Source organism: Hylobates moloch, unplaced genomic scaffold (genome assembly GCF_009828535.3).
Source record: "Hylobates moloch isolate HMO894 unplaced genomic scaffold, HMol_V3 SCAFFOLD_11, whole genome shotgun sequence".
NCBI lineage: Eukaryota > Metazoa > Chordata > Mammalia > Primates > Hylobatidae > Hylobates > Hylobates moloch.
In genome coordinates this window covers 90,273,076-90,291,010 of record NW_026652286.1, presented here as the reverse complement: position 1 = coordinate 90,291,010, position 17,935 = coordinate 90,273,076, and the positions used below count along the sequence as shown (strand labels likewise).

The window sequence follows — 17,935 nt, the reverse complement described above, 5'->3', positions numbered from 1 at the left end:
TTACTTCAGGCCCTTTACAGCTCTAGGGTATTCACAGCAATGACCCGGAAGTATCTTCCAAGTGATCAAAGGAAGATGGCCTCTCCTTCTGTTTCTGAAAGGATTCTGATGTTTGGAGTCATTTTTCTCATGTCTAAAATGGAAATAAAAAATACTACCCACATCTTAGGGCTGTGTTTGGAGAAGGGAGGGTTAATGAGATAATTCATGTAGAGCATTAGCCATGGTGTGTGCACATAATAAGCTTTCAATAAATGTTAGCTATTATTATTACTATCATTTTTCCAACATTCTTGGGAAAGTAGAGGATCAGGCCAGGCACAGTGGCTCACACCTGTAATCCCACCGATCTGGGAGGCAGAGGAGGGTGAATTGCTTGAGCCCAGGAATTCAAGACTAGCCTGGGCAATCTGGCAAAATCCCATCTTTACAAAAAAATACAAAAATTTACCGGGCATGGTGGCACACACCTATAGTCCCAGCTACTGAGGAGGCTGAGGCAGGAGGATCACTTGAACCCGAGAGATTGAGGCTGCAGTGAGCCATGATCATGCCACTGCACTCCAGCCTGGGTAACAGAATGAGACTTTGTCTCAAAAAAAATAAATAAGAAGTAGAGGACCAGGCCCGGTGTGGTGGCTCACACCTGTAATCCCAGCACTTTAGGAGGCCAAGGTGGGCAGATCACAAAGTCAGGAGATGGAGACCATCCTGGCCAACATGGTGAAACCCCATCCCTACTAAAATACAAAAAAATTAGCTGGGCATGGTGGCGCGCCCCTGTAGTCCCAGCTACTAAGGAGGCTGAGGCAGGGAAATCACTTGAACCCGGGAGGTGGAGGTTGCAGTGAGCCGAAAAAAAAAAAAAAAAAAAAAGAAGAGGACCAGAGGCAGGGGAAAACTGGGTCCCCATCTTCATTTGAGAATACTCCCTGTCCTGCGCTTCTACTCTTTAGCAAGGAGACAAGAGAAGAGGTGACTGGCCCCATTTTAAAGCTGGACAAAGTAAGGCCTGGTGAGTTTGAGGGCCTCAACTGGACCCCCAGTGCAGCAGAAACAGTTCTGCAGTCTAAGTCCCCAACCATTCTCTGTGACCCTCACCCCTACCCCTTGCACACATACTGTTCGGGCCAGTTCTGCTCCCTGTATTCTGCTCCCTGTGTACTGTAGCAGTGGACAGCCAGGGTCCCATGGGCCCCAGCTCCCCCGGCACTTCCCCACTGGCTGTCGGCGCTGAGGCTGATTGCTTCCATGCAATCTGAATTAAGCTCATGCTTCAGGTGGAGCTTGGCTAATCAGGGGAGACAAGAAGCCGAAGTGGGTGCAATCAAATTAACAACGCCATGGCCCTGGCTCTTTAAGAAGGGAAAAACAAAACAGGCACCAGAAGGCACCCCCTCCCCACTCCACCCCCAGCCTTTCCCCGGGGAGGCCTGGAGATGCTGCTGCTGTGCGAACGCTGAGCGAAGCGCTGCTCCCACCCGCCCTGCCGACCACCCGGCGCGCCAACAATGCCCCTTTGTGGCGGCTTATCTCACACCGCCAAACAGCGCTGCAGCTCTTGTCGGGAGCTTGTTAACAAGGAGCAGCGACACAAGGCTTTGGGGGGAGAAGGGAAGTGGGGTGGGGTGGGGAAAAGGAGGGGCCCCCTCACCTCTCAGGGGTGCATGTAATCCTTTCAGAAACAAAAGGCGATGAGAGCCTTGAACACACGGGCTCCCTGACAAGGTGGGTTCACAGAGCCCTTGAGAGGCTTCAGGGCACCTGCTGTCCCTTGGAAAAGCCTCTCCCAGAAGGCAAAGAGGACATCCAAGAAGGCATTTTATCGTCCCCAAAGCATCATTTTTGGCGAAAAGCTCTATGAGAGTCCCGGAGAGATTTCAGTTAGACTTTCAGAAGGACTTCCTGACAAAGTCAAGTCCCTTCCTGATGAAGAACACCCTAAGTTTGCTGCCCTTCTTCCAATCCTGTTGCCTCTGGGGTTGTCCTGCCAGAGGCAGCTGCTGTCACAGAAGGTAGAGGAGGGCTCATCCAGCCCTGGGGTTCTTCTCCAAACCACTTGAGAATTACCTCGGGATGGGGAATGCAGGTGCCCAGGCCCACCATGGAACAATAAGTCAGAGCCTGGGGGGCAGGGTGGGATCTGTGTAATATTTTTTAAAAGCTTCCAAGGTGATTCTCAGATGTAGCCAGGCCTGAGAACCTCCTCAAGACCCTCCCCCAGACCACCCACCTGGAAGTGCAGACTAGCCTAACCTCTTGGTCCCGTGGTTCCCAGACCAATCTTCTTTCCCCCAAATTCACGTGCATTTCTCTTCAGAGAAGCTCAGCTTGGCACCCCCATTCTTGGGCCCCTGATTCTACTTCGATGTCTACTGGCCTTCTCTGACATTCATGGGGTTTTTTGTTTTTTGTTTTTATTGAGACAGAGTCTCACTCTGTTGTACAGGTTGGAGTGCAGCGGTGCAACCTCAGCCCACTGCAGCCTCCACCTCCTGGGTGCAAGCGATCCTCCCACCTTAGCCTCCCGAGGAGCTAGGATTCCAGGCACACGCCACCATGCCCAGCTAATTTTTGTATTTTTAGTAGAGACGGTCCATGTTGGCCATGGCTGGTCTCAAACTCCTGACCTCAAGTGATCCACCTGCCTCGGCCTCCCAAAGTGCTGGGATTACAGGTGTGAGCCACCGCACCCAGCCAACATTCACATTCTTACTCACGTCGCGGATGAGACCACAAATGACCTGGGCCATGGCCTGACTCTGCCACTTACTAGCTATGCGACCAGGGGCAATTTACTTATCTCAGCCTCAGTTTCCCCATCTGTAAAGCAGAACTAAAAATAGGGTTGTGTAAGGATTCCATGAATTAATGCAAGTAACAGAATCGGAACAGTACCTGGCACATAGTAAGCTCTCAGTAAACAGACTGTGATGATGATTATCATAGTCACGCCCATGAATGGGGTGAAGATGTGCCCAGGCTTCCTTTTGGAGTTCAACGTTCCATGCTTCTGTTGCATTTTAGCAGCCTCTCCCGGCAGTCCATGGCATTCTCATCCTGTTCCTTCAACATCCTCCTTCCCACACGCACTGCTCGCTCCTCTCCCTTGGGTATTCATAACTGAATCTTCACTCCCTGGTGACTTGGGGACTTGTCAGAAACACCAGCTGAGCTCCAATCACCAGAGGAAAAGAGGCCAGGAGACAAAGACAGGGAAGGCCAGACTCACGCTTCTCCCCAGCTCCTGCCTCCAGCCCCAGCCTGCCCTGGACTGGCCTCCTGGCCCTGCCAGCCCAGCCCTCCTCCAGCATTCAGCCTCTTTCAAAATCCCCCACTCACCTTCACTCTCCCCAGAATCTCTCCATGTGGGGAAGAAAAACCTACACAGGAGAAGGCTAGGATAAACCGAAAGAAAGGCGCTGGCCAGTTGTCAGAGGACTTGCGGCTCGGTCTCCTTCCTGCCACTCACCAGCTGTGTGACCTTACACAAATCACTGAACCTCTCTGGGCTTCCATTTCCTCACTGGTTCTGTAGGGGATAATAGACCCAGGCCACCTCCTTAGTAAGAATGAAGCTGGAGGCAAAGGATGCAGCACTGCTTTGTAAACTGCAAGGAGCGGGCCTGCCCCAGCTTATTAAGTGGGACCCCAGTGGAAGGGGGGATCTGGGGGCGCTAAGTAGGGGCCAAGTAGGAGCAGAGTTTGCAATCACCGTGGCAGGGTCTGGGGACCCCTAGAACTCTACCTCCACGCCTGGGGGTTGGTCAGAAAGTGTGTGGATGCCGGGAGTGAGTGAGGCAGCAGAGCTGTCTCGTTGTGTTTTAAAAATCTATCAGCCTCTCACATCAAATTAAAATGTAAATAGCAGCTGGTCCGAGCAGGACCTCAGGGGTGACAGGAGCCGGCCTGCGAGTAATTTCACAGACGGGAACCGGTTACATCGGATTCTGACAACTGTCTTGTTTCTGAAATTGATTTCCTCCCACCTCGGCTTGCTGCCCTGAAAGGGCCCTGGAGCAAGGGGAGGGGATGATTCCTCTTCGGCTGTGGTGCCTTTCTCCTCTCCGTGGCGCTTCCTCTCCGAGGGGTGCCTGCCCATCACAACCAGCAGAAGGAAATCTGGAGTTTCCGCATGGTTATAAGGCAGCTTCCTGAGCCCCAGTGGCCCAGCAAGGCTCCCAGCTCCCCTGAGTGAGCCTGAGTGTGGACTGGGACAGGCTGCCCTGGGACACTGGAGGAGGACGGCAAAGACAACCAGTAAAGCTCTCCTTTCCACAAATACGAGCCAAGTCCTGCAATAGAGATGCTTCTGCCCTGGAGAGTCTCACAGTCAGACACAAGGAGGCAAGGACGCTGCCGGAGGACAGTGCCATGAAGGGGACGCCTCACAGGACAGGCCTGCATGCAATGTGGGGTGTCAGGGAAGGGCCCTGGAAGTCATCAGGAAGCCTCCATGGCCTTCACCGGAGTTTGCCCCAATTTGGTCATCACAGTGCCAGCCACTGTAACAGGCGCTGGGACTGTAACTGGGGCTTGAATGAAATGGGCTGTCTTCACACAAGGGTCCTCACTCCCTCAGGGTCTCAGAGAGAAGACCCTAACCCACGTAAAGCTGCTGTATAGGAAGGAGCTGTGTATTGAGAAGGAGCTCATCCACACCACTGTGCCTAGCCCTAGCCCTTCCCTCCCCTTCTCTCAAGTCCCCAGAAAGTCTCCCCTGTACCTCTGTTTGTAAAGAGAAATCAGATTTCCCTGGCTGTTAATTGAATTAGATTGCAGGAAAGCAGAGAAGTTGTATTTCATTAAAGCCTCCTGTGCCCTACAGAGCAGTGAGGTGCTTTTGTGGCTGTCATTAGCATTTGTCACGCAGGACCCAGCCCTGTGCATACACCCCACCCTGGCTTTCCCGCCTGCACCCCTAAAGCAGCAGTCCTCACTGCCTGCCCCAGGAGTACCTGCTGCAGCTGCCCCGCCCCAAAGGCCACAGCTTTTTGGTGACAGCCAAATTCCATTTCCGAAAGCCAGGGACTGTGTGCAAGGGTGGCAGACAGATGGCTAGAGGTGGCCAGCCCCCTTAGAGGTGGAAGAACCACTTTCTGGACGCCTCAGTTTCCTCATTTGAAAAGTGGAGATGATAAGACCTGCTTTCATGGTTGTTGTTGGGAGGAACCACTGAACGATAGGCTAAAAGGCAGAGGCATCCAGCTCAGGGCCTGCTTTGTCAGGGGAAACTGGGCATGTGAGAGGCCACGGAGCTTCGTTAAGAAATACATCGAGACGCAGGCTTTGGAGCTGGGGCATAATAACAGCGCCTACCTCAGATGAGTTCATTCATGCAAAGTACTTAGAATCCTTCCAGGACATGGTAAGCACCCAATAAAAGGGAAATATAAAAGTGTGTGTGTGGAGAGAGCATGTGCTTATGGACTGCAGCAGTGTGGGGAGATGTGTGTTAAACAAGCAAGTTAGGGTACTGACGTGCAATTGATCATTGCATTGGGTTATGTGTGTGTAATGCCTTGTGTGGGTTTATGGTAAGGGTGTCAGAGCATAGGCTGTGAGGGTGACTGTGTTTGTGACTGTCTGTTGCGGTGTGTTTCTGACACTGCCTCTCTGTGTGTGGTGTGTGTCTGTGTATGTGTGTGTGTCTGTGTATGTCAGGATTTGTACTCCGGGTGAGTGCATATGACCATCTCCCCAGGGAATTCGTGGTGGCTGCCTTCACCCAAAAAGCCCTGTGAGGTACAGCTGGTCTGCATATAGAGAGGGTTCAATCTTGTTTATTACTGCAACTCAGTGGAGCAGAGAGACCTTGTAGTCCAGAGCAAGAAGTAAGGGGGAGGTGGAAGAAGGTGAAGGATCAATGGGGCAGGCACCTATGCCCTGAACTTCCCCCTATTAAGGGGCTGCCTTGTTAAGCCCAGCAGTACAGCAGCCAGGAGGGCCGAAGCTCCTATTTGTGGGCACAGGAGGACACCGTGGTCCTTGGAGGCTGGGTGCAGGGCCTGATGGAAGGGCACGGTGGCAGAGTGCTCTGTTCTGGTTAGTTGGCAGAAGAAGAGGGGAAGAGGATTCCCTGCCTCTTACTGAGGACAAGGGGCTGAAAGCCCCCATCTGCAAGGACACAAGTACTCTGATTCATAGAATCACTTCATCAGACAATGAGCCACATTCCCAGACCATCCTTCCCTCTCCTGAGACCTGGGCACCCCCAAGGGCCCAAAGACAAGGGGCCCAGATCCAGGCCTTAATTGACTCCTTTCTGTGAGGCCACAGGTTGTCTACTTCCAATGCAGGGAGCTTGCCATTTCCCACTGTGGCCCTTTCCTCAAACAGCAGAAAATACTAGAACATTCCTTCTTAGCCCAAGTAGGAGGTCTTCGCTTCCCCCCTTGCAGTGTCTATCCCTTGCTCCCTGGGTTACTAATTCCCAGTTCTCAGCATGCTTTGAAGTCGGCCCATCTTATTGGTCACACTCTAGCCTGTCAATGTCCGTCATCAAATAGGGTCCCCAGAACAAGACCTGATATTTCTTAATGTTAGGAACAGATAACCTGAGCTTGTAATTATGAGTCCTAGAGAGCTGAGAAATCGCATTCCCAGTGGTACCGGGCCTCCCACCTTTCGCAGCATCGCTGTGTGTTCAGTACTGCCCTCTGCAACCCATCCTCTTTTAAGATGCTCTCCTGCTTACCAGCAACGTGACCTTGGGCAAATTGCTTCCTTGCATCACCTCAGTTTCTCCATTTGCCAAAGGAAGGGTCTGTGTCACTGATCTATACCAGTTCCATTCAGTAGAACCATAACATGAGCCAAATAATATGTAATTTGAAATCCCCTTTCTGTCACATGTTCAAAAAATAAAAAAGAAACAGGTGAGATTAATTATAATAGTATATTCTATTTAACTCCATACATCTAAAATATTAACAGGTAGTCAATATAAAACTTAATGACAGCCAGGTGCAGTGGCTCACACCTGTAATCCCAGCACTTTGGGAGGCTGAGGCGGGTGGATCACCAGAGATCAGAAGTTCAAGACCAGCCTGACCAATATGGTGAAACCCCGTCTCTACTAAGAATGCAAAAATTAGCCAGGCGTAGTGGTACACACTTGTAATCCCAGCTGCTTGGGAGACTGAGGCAGGAGAATCACCTGAAACCAGGAGGCAGAGGTTGCAGCCAAGATTGTACCATTGCACTCCAGCCTGGGCGACAAGAGCGAGACTCTGTCTCAAAAAAAAAAAAAAAAAGGTATTTTACATTCTTTTTTTTTCTTCCTACATTTTTGAAATCCACTATGTATTTTATACTTATCACATATCCCAGTTTGGGCTGGCTGTATTTCAAGTGCCCATTAGCCCCGTGTGGCCAGCAGCTGCTACAAATTCAGCAGAGCAGGTCTTCATCTGGGCTCTGCAATGCTAGGATGCTAGGATTCTGTGGAATCACCTGGCAAGTAACAACTGAAGCCAGTAACTTGTACACGTGTATTTTCTGAACTAGTATAAGTAACAGGCATGGGTCTTATACAGCCTTGCACTTCCCAGATTCACTTTCAGGGGCAAGGCCTGGAAGGAAGCTGGCAGTACTCCCATGAAAGGATATACATCCATCTTACTGCACCAGGGCTCTGCTTTCCTTCTTGCCTGAGGCATGCGCCTTTCACATCCGCCATTTTCACATCCGCCATTTTCACATCCGCCATTTTCACATCCGCCATTTTGGGCGTTCAGCAGACCCAGCTTAGCTAATTGGCTGATTGCATTCACCTGTGCTGGCAAGGATGGAAAAGGAAAGGACTTCTGACCTAGTTTTTTCTTTGGGCCTTTTCCACGGTGTCTGATAATGCATGTCAAGCCACACACCCTTTTCCACGCCACTTGTACGTGTGAAGTAGTCCTTATTACCTGGCACCCAGTTGTTTTGAATTCAGGGGCTCATTATACCAGTCCAGTGGGGTTCTGGCTATCAAGCCAGGACCAGCCAGCACTGGCTGACACCAGTGGGTGTAGCCTATGGCACAAGGAACCATTGGCCAGGCCAAGAAGAGCCACTTCGGACACTTCAAAGGAGGTTGACTCTGGCCAGGTCATCTTTTGCCTAGGACCACATTCTCTGACATTTGCTTTCAGTACCACAGTCTATCTTCAGGCCACAGACCTAGGCTTTTTTCCTCTACCCAAAAAGACCCTTGTCCTGACACACAAAATGAAAGACAATAGTCTATGTTGCACGTCACATGTTTCTATAAAAAAGAGCTCCTGTCTTGATGGAACCCCTTGGGGATAGAACTAGAACCCATGTTTATTAGCAGCTGCTGTGTGGCAGGCAGTTTACATATGTGGGTTCACTTTGTCTTCACAATGCTCCGTGGGGCTCACAGAAGTTAGCTTTAAGGGGTGGAAGGCCACATAGCTCGCAGCCACAGAAGCAGATCCCAGGCTGGCCTGGCCCCCAAGCCCCTCAAGCTTCTCTCCTCTTCCTGATGAATGGGCTCCCCTGAACTAGCCCTGAGCTAGGGGACTGTGAGGGTTGTGGTGTGTGGTGCTCATTGCCATCCTAAGCTGGTGGAAAGGTGAAGGTATTGTTGTTACCACACACAGCAGGGCTGAGGGGCCAAGCATCCCTGGGGACCCTGCTGTCCCTGGCTGCCCACAGGGCTGAACAAAGCTGACTAGAAAGGCAGGTTCCCTGAAGTGGGAATGGCATGTATGAATACATAGGTTGTATACTGCTCAAAAGTACATAGCCTCAGGGGTGAATGGGGTCTGAAACATGGTCCCTCCTTCATTGGCCAAGCTGTGGCTCCCGACACCAGGCAGCACCCAGCCAGAGGCATGGTGGGGGTGCCTTTGTAATTCACACACAGACCCTGGAAGGGTTAGTGCAGGCCCGCCTGGAGAACAGAACAGAGGTGTGCTGCAGAGCTGTGAAGTCCTCCTACCAAAGAAAGACTCTCCCTCCCAGCCCCACTTACACACACACACACACACACACACACACACACACACACACACACACTGTTCCCCTGCTTCTCTGTGGCTTCAGCAGCAACCTCTCAGGAACAGGATTCCTCCCCAGGAAGGAGGCCTCAGGGCCCAATCCATGGGGGTCCCAGTCCCCAGTCCGCTTACGAGCCTCCCCGACACTCGAGCTCAATTCTCCGGTAAAAAAATGGAGGCATCTGCAATGCAAGTCCCGATTTGTTGATGTAAAATCTTACTCTATATTCCACCCAGGTTTATACGAGTGAATTATGCAAATCTTTGATGGAAAAATATTCCTCCGCACATCCTTGAGAGTGTAAAACCTTAGTCAATAATTCATACTCGGATGTCTCTGACTGCAGGCTTTTTCTTCATTATAACTTGCACCTCGTTATTTGTCTTTTGCATTTTATTGTATATCCTAGTGTAATGCCATGCATTATAAAATTTATCTGCTTCATTATTTGATGAGCTGGGGCTGGGGAATGTGCTGAGAGGCTGGTGCAGGGGCCTGGGGGCCAGGGCTGTCGTCAGCATCAAGTCCTGCATGACAAGGCAGCAGAGGAGGTGGCTTGCTGTGTGGTGTGACTTCGGGGAGCCAGAAACCTCCCTTCATCCACCCTACTCCTGTCCCAGACGCCTCCTCACCCACGGACTGGTGTCAGATGGCACTGTGGCAGCTCTGTGGCTCCCCTCATTTCTTCAAAGGCTTGTTTGTCCATAAAAGTCAGATGTCCCTGGAGAGTTTGCTGGGAACAACTTTGTCTGAACAGGCCTTTAAAACTAGGAGAGAGAAAAACCCTGAGAATACCCAGAAGGAATGAGGAGAAAGGGCCAGCTGTCAAAATGGAGCAGGGACACAGTGTGGGGGGGTGCAGAGGGGAGGGGGCGGGCAGGGAACTGGGTTTTGAGGACAGAGAAGACAAAGCCCCTTTTTGCACAATTGCCCAAAGCAGGCCAGTGACCAGGATAGGGTGAGCTGGTCTCTGCTGTGACAAGAGGTATTCCCCTGAATGGGGGTGGGGGTGGGAGATTTCTGATTCTTGCAGCCAACGACAGCCCCTCCCCATTTATATACTCCAGGGTGGCTCCTGGGCATCCCTCCTGAGACAAGAGCCACTGGAAGGCAAATTTTCCCAGAGAAGAAAAGGACAAGGGTAGTCTCCAGCAGCACCAAATCACTGACCTTCCTGGGACCTGCCCCACCTATGTCTGCCTTGGAGCCTTGGCTCAAGCATATTCTCTTGCCTGGGTGCCCTTCCCTCTGTTCTCTCCATTTAAGTCTTGCTGGGTCAGGGGCTGTGCATTTCTCCCAGCGTAGGACTCACCACTCTTCACTGAAATTGCTAGTCTTGTCTGTTCTCACCACTAGAGTGAAACTCCCTGAGATCATAGGAGTTTCAAACATGAGATCACGCCATGTTTGTCCTGTTCACTGTCAGCTCCAGAACCCAGGACAAGACCTGGCACGTAGTAGGTCAATAAATCCTTGCTGAATGGATGGACTGTGCTTTCCCCGATGCTCCTCAGTCAAAGTTAATGTCTCCTAACCCTTTGATAAAACATTCATCAGATTTTCCTCCGGTTCATGTTGCCGGTACAGGCATCTGTCTTCCCCTCCCTCCAGAGGTGAGGACCCTGTCTCATTGTCATGTGTACGCCCCAGCTTGGCACGAGGTCTCATGATGGCATAAGTGTCCCATGTGTGTTCGTTGAGTTGGGTGGAGGAGAAAAGGGACAGGGTTTCACTGCAGCTGAGACCATCTTTCCCCTGCCCCTTCCCTCCTGCTGCTGCCGCAGATGCTCAGGCCCAGAGGAGGGGCCGGTGATTGATAGGCTTCTTGTCCAAGCAGTAGGGATGGGGGCTCCTGATGACCAGCCTGGGCCCTGGTTGTTTGCTGGTGATTTTCTCAGTCCCGTTAGCACTGCTTGTGGATCTTACTTGTGGTGGTGGTGTCCAGGGTTTTCCTTTGTATTTTTTTGAAAGAACAGGAGGGAGATAAACAAGCCTTAGCTATAGAGAAAAAGCAGAGCCTTGGTGCTTTCAAGAAGGTGCTTAACCTGGGGTCCAGAGGCCGATAAAAGCTCTATAGATCTGATTCAGGGGGATCCATGAATGTGGGTGGAGGGAAAATCACATTTTTTCACTAACTTCTAACTGAAATTTAGTATTCTTTCCATTTTGAACATAAGCGACAGAATGCAGCAATAGCAGCCCCTGTGACTGTCACCAGCAGAAATCCTCAGATATGCTCTCATCACATCACAGTGATTGCAAATATCTCAAAATATCACTTATACGCAGCACTATTACAGGATCATGGTAATATAAGACAGCAATTATACGAGCTACCGCTGGATCTTATTTTGTAAAGAGTAGCAAAGAACACATACTGATAGGTGATATATGATATCGAAGATTTGCTTGTTCGTGTTTTTAATATTTGCATAACCATATTTCAATAGAACTGGTTTCCTTTATAGTTCTATGTATGGCATACCTGTAAAAGCATTCTGAGCCCAGGCCACTCCCTCCCCAGAGGAGGAATGTGGGAACCCCTGGTGAAGAGGGAGGCTGCCCTAGTCATGGATGGGTGTGGGAGAAGGGACAGGCCAGTGGAGTTCCCTGTACTCCTTTATTGGAGCCTCTCCTGGGGGAGGGACGGCTGGGGTGGGGGCTTCTGCACAGGGCACGCGTGCCTCCTCCAGGCTGCCCTCCCGACCCTCACTGGGCCTCCTCCGCCTCCGCCCCCCAGTCCCAGCCATGATCACTTCCCACCCCAACACCACCATCGCCATCAAGGGTCATGCGAAGGAGCTGAACTGCACGGCACGGGGTGAGCGGCCCATCATCATCCGCTGGGAGAAGGGGGACACGGTCATTGACCCTGACCGCGTCATGCGGTATGCCATCGCCACCAAGGACAACGGCGACGAGGTCGTCTCCACACTGAAGGTGAGCACCCCCACCCCAGTCCTGAGGGACCCTGACTCTCAGAGAGTGGGGAGCCCGCAGCTATCACATCTGCATCCAGGAGGCAAATGGGGAGCCTGGGAGCCCCTCCCCACACCCCAAAAATGTACCTCCCCTTTCCCACCTATTTCCCCTCTCCATCCAGGAATCTCTGTCTCAGAACTTCACTGTGTCTCCTTTCTGACAACCCCACAGCAATCAAATGTGGTTTCGTCAGTCCCGCCTTCTTTTCTGGAACCCCCAGGGCTCCATTCTCCCTTTTGGGACCCCTCAGCCCCTCCCTCTCTGCTGGATCCCTCAGCCCCTCCCACTCTTCTGGACCCCCTCAGCCCTTCCCACTCTCCTAGGACTCCTCAGCTCCTCCCTCCCTCCCTTTGGTGACCCCCAGCCCTTGACAAAGCTCCTGTGGGTCCCCCTCCCAGAACAAGAAGGCCTTGCTGAGAGCCCTGGAGTGGCCCCTTCAGCTGACCAGCTCTAAAAGACTCTCCCTGTTTCCTCCCTCTCCTGCCCCTGCTGGTGGTCTCCAGCTCAAGCCCGCTGACCGTGGGGACTCTGTGTTCTTCAGCTGCCATGCCATCAACTCGTATGGGGAGGACCGGGGCTTGATCCAACTCACTGTGCAAGGTACCTTCACCTGCCCCACCCTTCCCATCCCACCTCCCCAGGGCCCAGGGGCCCACCGCTAACTCCACCTCAAAGAGCAGGGGCCACAGCCTAGGCCATGGTGGAGGATGACGGGAAACTGCTTTCTGGGGAAAAGCCTCCCTCCACCTGCCCTCCTGCCCAGAGTAGGAAAATAAGACCTTTCCAGGAACTTAGACAGCAAAAGTTTGCAATGGCTACAGCCGCTATAGATTCCAATGCCCCTTCTGGGGAGGGATGGAGGAGTCAGGTTCCTGGGTCCAGGCCCCTGCAGCAGGTGTGGGAAAGGAAAGTCAAGCTGGGAAAGTTGGAAGGGGAAAAATGCCATCAGCTAACAGCAATCCCTGCAGGAGAGTCAGCCCTCTCCCAGGCCAAGAACAAGATGGTAGCAAGACAGGTGAGCAAGCCAGGCCTCCTCAGCCTCCGAGCCCGGCTGCTGGCCTCCTCCAGCCCCCATCCTGCTCAAACCCTAGGGTGCCAGAATCTTTGGCTAGACCCAGGCGACGCCAACCCCCAGAGGCCAAGCTCCCTGCTGCCCTCCTCACTTCCCTCCCCTCCCCTGCTGCACCCTAGAGCCCCCTGACCCCCCAGAGCTGGAGATCCGGGAGGTGAAGGCCCGGAGCATGAACCTGCGCTGGACCCAGCGATTCGACGGGAACAGCATCATCACGGGCTTCGACATTGAATACAAGAACAAATCAGGTAGGCGCTGGGCCAGGGGGGCGACAGCGTGGCCTGCCATGGCCCCTTGTGCCACGTGCCCTGCCTGTGCCCTCTGGGAGGACAGCCCCTGAGCCTCAGGGCTGCCCATCCCAGCTAGACACACAAGCACCCACCAGTGCACAAGCAGCTGTGGCTTCTGAAGGGAGGGACACTGGCCGGGCTAGGAGTCCAGGTGGAAGATGGAGACCCCCAGTTGATGGGTAGTGATGTCAGGTCCTTTCCAGGACTGTCCCTGGGCCAGGGTCCCCAAGGGTGGTCTGATTTGAAGCCATGTAAGGGCACTGAACCCAGAGCTGTGGGCTGTCTCTGGCATCAGAAGCATCACAGGTTTGGCCAGGTCATACAGGTGCTCCTGGTCTGGGATGAGGAGGATGATTGGAGATCAGAGAGCTAGTCTTAAGAATGGTCCCCATGAGTGGCAGATAGGAGGCCCTGGAAAGGCTTGGACCTAAATTTCCTCTAAGAGCCCTTCCCAGCTGGGCGCAGTGGCTCATGCCTGTAATCCCAACACTTTGGCAGGCTGACGCGAGTGGATCACCTGAGGTCAGGAGTTCGAGACCAGTCTGGTCAACATGGCGAACCCCATCTCTACTAAAAACACAAAACTTAGCCAGGCGTGGTGTTGCGCCCTTGTAATCCCAGCTACTCAGAAGGCTGAGGCAGGAGAATTGTTTGAACCCATGAGGCAGAGGTTGCAGTGAACCAAGATCGTACCATTGCACTCCAGCTTGGGCAACAGAGTGAGACTCTGTCTAAAAAAAAAAAAAAAAATCCTTCCTAGAGCCCTCCTCTCAGATGCCAGCTGACTGCTGTGTGGCTGCCCCGCCACTGTGAGGCACTGTGGGGCGCCATGGGCACCCTGCATCTGGAGAGACTATGGTAGGTCCCATGGTCAGGTGGCAGGAATGGCAAGGAGGGGCCTCGGGGGGAACAGAGTGCACCTGGGTGGCTTCACAGCAGGGTGAGAAGAAAACAGATGTCTCACTCTGGATCCTTTGTACCTTTTGAATTCGATACCATAAGCCTGTATTCACTCTTCAAAATAATTACAAATTAAATTAATTACAAATAAAGCATAGAAAAGAGTAGAATCTAGATTACTCAATCTTCCTGTTTCCTTCCCCCACCAGCTCAGCTCCTCTTGTAGGTCCTTACTTAGATGGAAGGTTTTGTTTTCTCCTGAAGCTTCCAGACCCTTCCTGTCCCACTTAGCACGGCAGTGGCCATTGGCCGGCCAGCTGTCCTCTCCTCTTGATTGGCCAAGTCCTGTTCCCTTTGCATTGCCAGCACCTGGTGCAGGGCCCGGCCACATGGTAGATGCTTAGCAAGTGTTGGCGAGTGAGTTGAAGTGGGACATGTGAAAGCGAATCTCTGAGCTGCATTCACCCCTTGAGAAGCCACTCTGTCCGGGGCCCTGGGTCAGTCATCTTTGATACACATGTCTACAGAGACAAACCCTATTCTCAGACGCTTCCGGTCTAGTTGCGATCAGCCACCCAGGAGTTCAACCTGAGTGCAGGAGGGCCGCAGATCCAAGGAGGGGCTTCAGCCAACAGGGGTTGTCCGGGAAGGCATCTGTCTGGTCCCCTGTAGAAGCTGCACTGAGATAGGTCTTGGGTACTGTAAGGCAACAGGCCAAGATCTTGAGAAAATGAAGGACAGAGACCAAGTGAGGGTGCAGTGCACACCAGGAAGTGGTCTGTGATCTAGCACAGGGCTCACAGATGCAATTCATGGGCAATAAATCTACAAAGGTGTTTTGGGGCCAGGTTGGGAGGGAGGCGTCTGGGCTGAGCTTTCACTTTGCTGGGAAAGGTCACTGAGAGCCGCTAACAATGTCTGAGCTCCCGGAAGCAAACACGGTGCCTTAGAAGAATGAATGTGAGTGGAAGAAATTGGTATCCAGGAGAAAAGAAAAGAGGCCACTGCAGCCCTGCAGCTGGGGAAATGTGATGAGGCAAAGGGGACGAAAGGGCTGTGTCCATGTCACATCTCAGGGCTCCCTGAGGTTGGGCACAGGCCACCCGGGAGTAAACAGGAAGGGCTGGGTCCAGAGGGTGACATCCCACACGGCACTGCACACACCGCCTCCCTGCAGGCGCACATCTGGGATGGGAGGTGGATGCCTGGGCTGTCGCTCGCGCCCCTCCCCCCGTTCCTCCTCCTCCATGCTGCCCTGATGCCCACAGCCCCTCCACTGACCAGTCTCTAATGTGTGGGAGCCTCTCCTGGGGCACCACTCAGCAGGGGCAATGTGGAGAACATCACACATCTGGAGAGCAAGGCAGAAGGGAAGGTGGAAAGGGAAGATGCTATTCTTAGAGCACATCCATGTCTTCCCCTTCTGGCTCGCTGCAGAATGAAGAACTGCGGTAGACCACCCCAGCTAGGAACGCCAGGATGGGTGGGGAGGGTAAAGGGAGAGATAATGAAAGCTCAACTTCAGTATCTGCCTACCACAAGGGCTTTGCACTCTTAAAGAACTAAGTCACAGGACCCAGAGCACTGAGAAGGCAGCCGGTCCTTTCTACACCTTTGGGTGGGATGGCTCCAGCACAGCGCACCCAGGCAGGCATCTGTCACATCCTGGCATTTAGGAACAGGAGTGCCGTGAGAACTGCAATGTGCTATCATTGGAGGCCGGCAGAGACCCTGGGCATGGCACAGCTTCCCCATCTGTGAAGTGGGGGCGGTGATGCCTACCTCATGGGATTGTTTAGAGGATTAGAGAGAAAGCATCTATGATAGCATGAGGCTAGAGCAAACTTTTAATAAATATAAGTTCCTCTGTCTCTTCTAACTCAAATATCTTGCGCAGCAATTTATAGTCCTGTGGGACTTGCAGGCTGAAATATATGTGTCTGTCAGTCAGCCACATGTACTGAGTGCCAATTTTTTTTTGCAGAATCATGCACCAGCCATGTGGTAGAGGAAGAAAAAGAAATAGGAGACAGAATGTTGCCCTTGGAGCTTACAATGCAGTTGGAGTGAGAATATACACATACACACACACACACACACACAACACATCCACACACACTTTCAGAACCATTACAAAGCGCTATCCAATCAAGTGTAATATGCCACAAACTGTATTAGGTGAGAACTGAAAAAGGTATCCAAGGGAACAGAGGATGACTCAAAGAAAGGAGGGGGTGTGCACACGTGTGTGTGTGTGTGTGTGTGTGTGTGTGTGTGTGTGTGTGTGTGTGTCTAAGGATAGCTTCCTGCACCTGTGGACTGGTGGAACAAGAACCATCGGCAAAGCTGAAGACTTGGGCTGACCAAGTGTCAGAGCTGCATGATCTTTAGCGAGTACTTAACATCTTTGGGCATCTCCTTATGTATAAAATGGAGACAGTAATATTTCATTCTCAGGTGGGCCATGAGGATTTGGGGAGTGTGATGACATACATGGAGGTGCCTAGCACCCAGCCTGGCACATGATAACCTCCCACAGATTCCTGTCCTGCGTCTCCGCTTCCCCTCTCCACTTCCCCCTGCCCCAGGCCACACCCAGCCTGGGTCCTGACCATCGGCTCCCGACCTTCTTTGCCCCAACTGTGCCTTTGCCAGGATTTCTGCCATGTTGCTTGTCATGCTAATTTTCCAAGAGAAATTACCGAGTCTGCCCTTTCTAAGCCATCCCACTCATGCTGACTTCTCCTGGCCCCAGGCAGCAGAGTAATAATACATGAATGCCGAATGATAAATAGCACCATCCACACAAATCTATCAGATGGCGCTGTGCAGATTTAAAAATGCAGACACCACATCTCTGCTTCAGCAAGCACAGAGCAAGGATGGGTTCTTTGAGGATGGCCCTCCCCTACACCAGCCTCATAGCGCAAGCTGGTGTAGGGGCTGTGCTGGCCACCATGGGGTGAGCTGGCCTGGCATGGCATGGTGTTCTGTGGGAGCTGGAGTGTGGCTGTCAGAGGGACTGGTGTTGAGATGTCGTGAGCTGTCGTTGTGACGCAGGAAGCCTCTTCTCCGTGCTGTGAAGAGATTGTCATGGGGGTCTCAAAGGCGTGATCCAAGGAGAAAATTAGAGATGCAGAATGGATGTGCTTCCTGAGCCCAGGCAGCTAAACGCTCCAGATGTGGCTTTTCTCCGAGCTGTGTCCCCTCTACAGTGAATGTATCTCCTGAAAAACCAAAGATTCCCAGTCCCCTCTCAGCAAGCAGCCCACAGAGCAGAAGGCACTGACATCTCCCCAGCCGCTTCCTTATTTTTAAGAAGAATATTTTGCATCATAAACCCTTTGATGAAGAAAGGGAGAGAGAGCCCTTAATGAAATATGTTAATCTGCGTAAGCCAGGCTCATATGAAAGGGAATATTAAAAGAGACAATATTCACCAAAGCCAGCTCAGTACTCTGAGAACTGAAAAGGAAAAGGAAGAAAATAGGGCCCCTGGTCTCAGCTATTCAGGGTCAGGGAGATGACAGTGATCAAGTTTGGCAGATCAGCCAGAGACCTCCAGATCTGACTCTGGTGCATTCGCCTGGAAAGGTTGTGGAGAGGGAGCTATTTTGTGCTAACACCAAAGATGGTTTGGGAACAGAAGGTCAAATCCACCTGCAAACTACGGGCGGCAAAA

At 52.1% G+C, this 17,935-nt stretch overlaps 1 protein-coding gene across 1 annotated transcript in view; it reads left to right on the top strand.

Moving 5' to 3' along the window:
• Positions 1–17,935, top strand: part of DSCAML1 (DS cell adhesion molecule like 1) — a 385,406-nt gene that overhangs the window by 313,913 nt on the left and 53,558 nt on the right. The window contains exons 12-14 of the mRNA XM_032167536.2: positions 11,750–11,949; positions 12,495–12,591; positions 13,183–13,311. Coding sequence (XP_032023427.1) covers positions 11,750–11,949; positions 12,495–12,591; positions 13,183–13,311 — 426 coding nt within the window. The remainder of the gene's footprint in view (positions 1–11,749; positions 11,950–12,494; positions 12,592–13,182; positions 13,312–17,935) is intronic.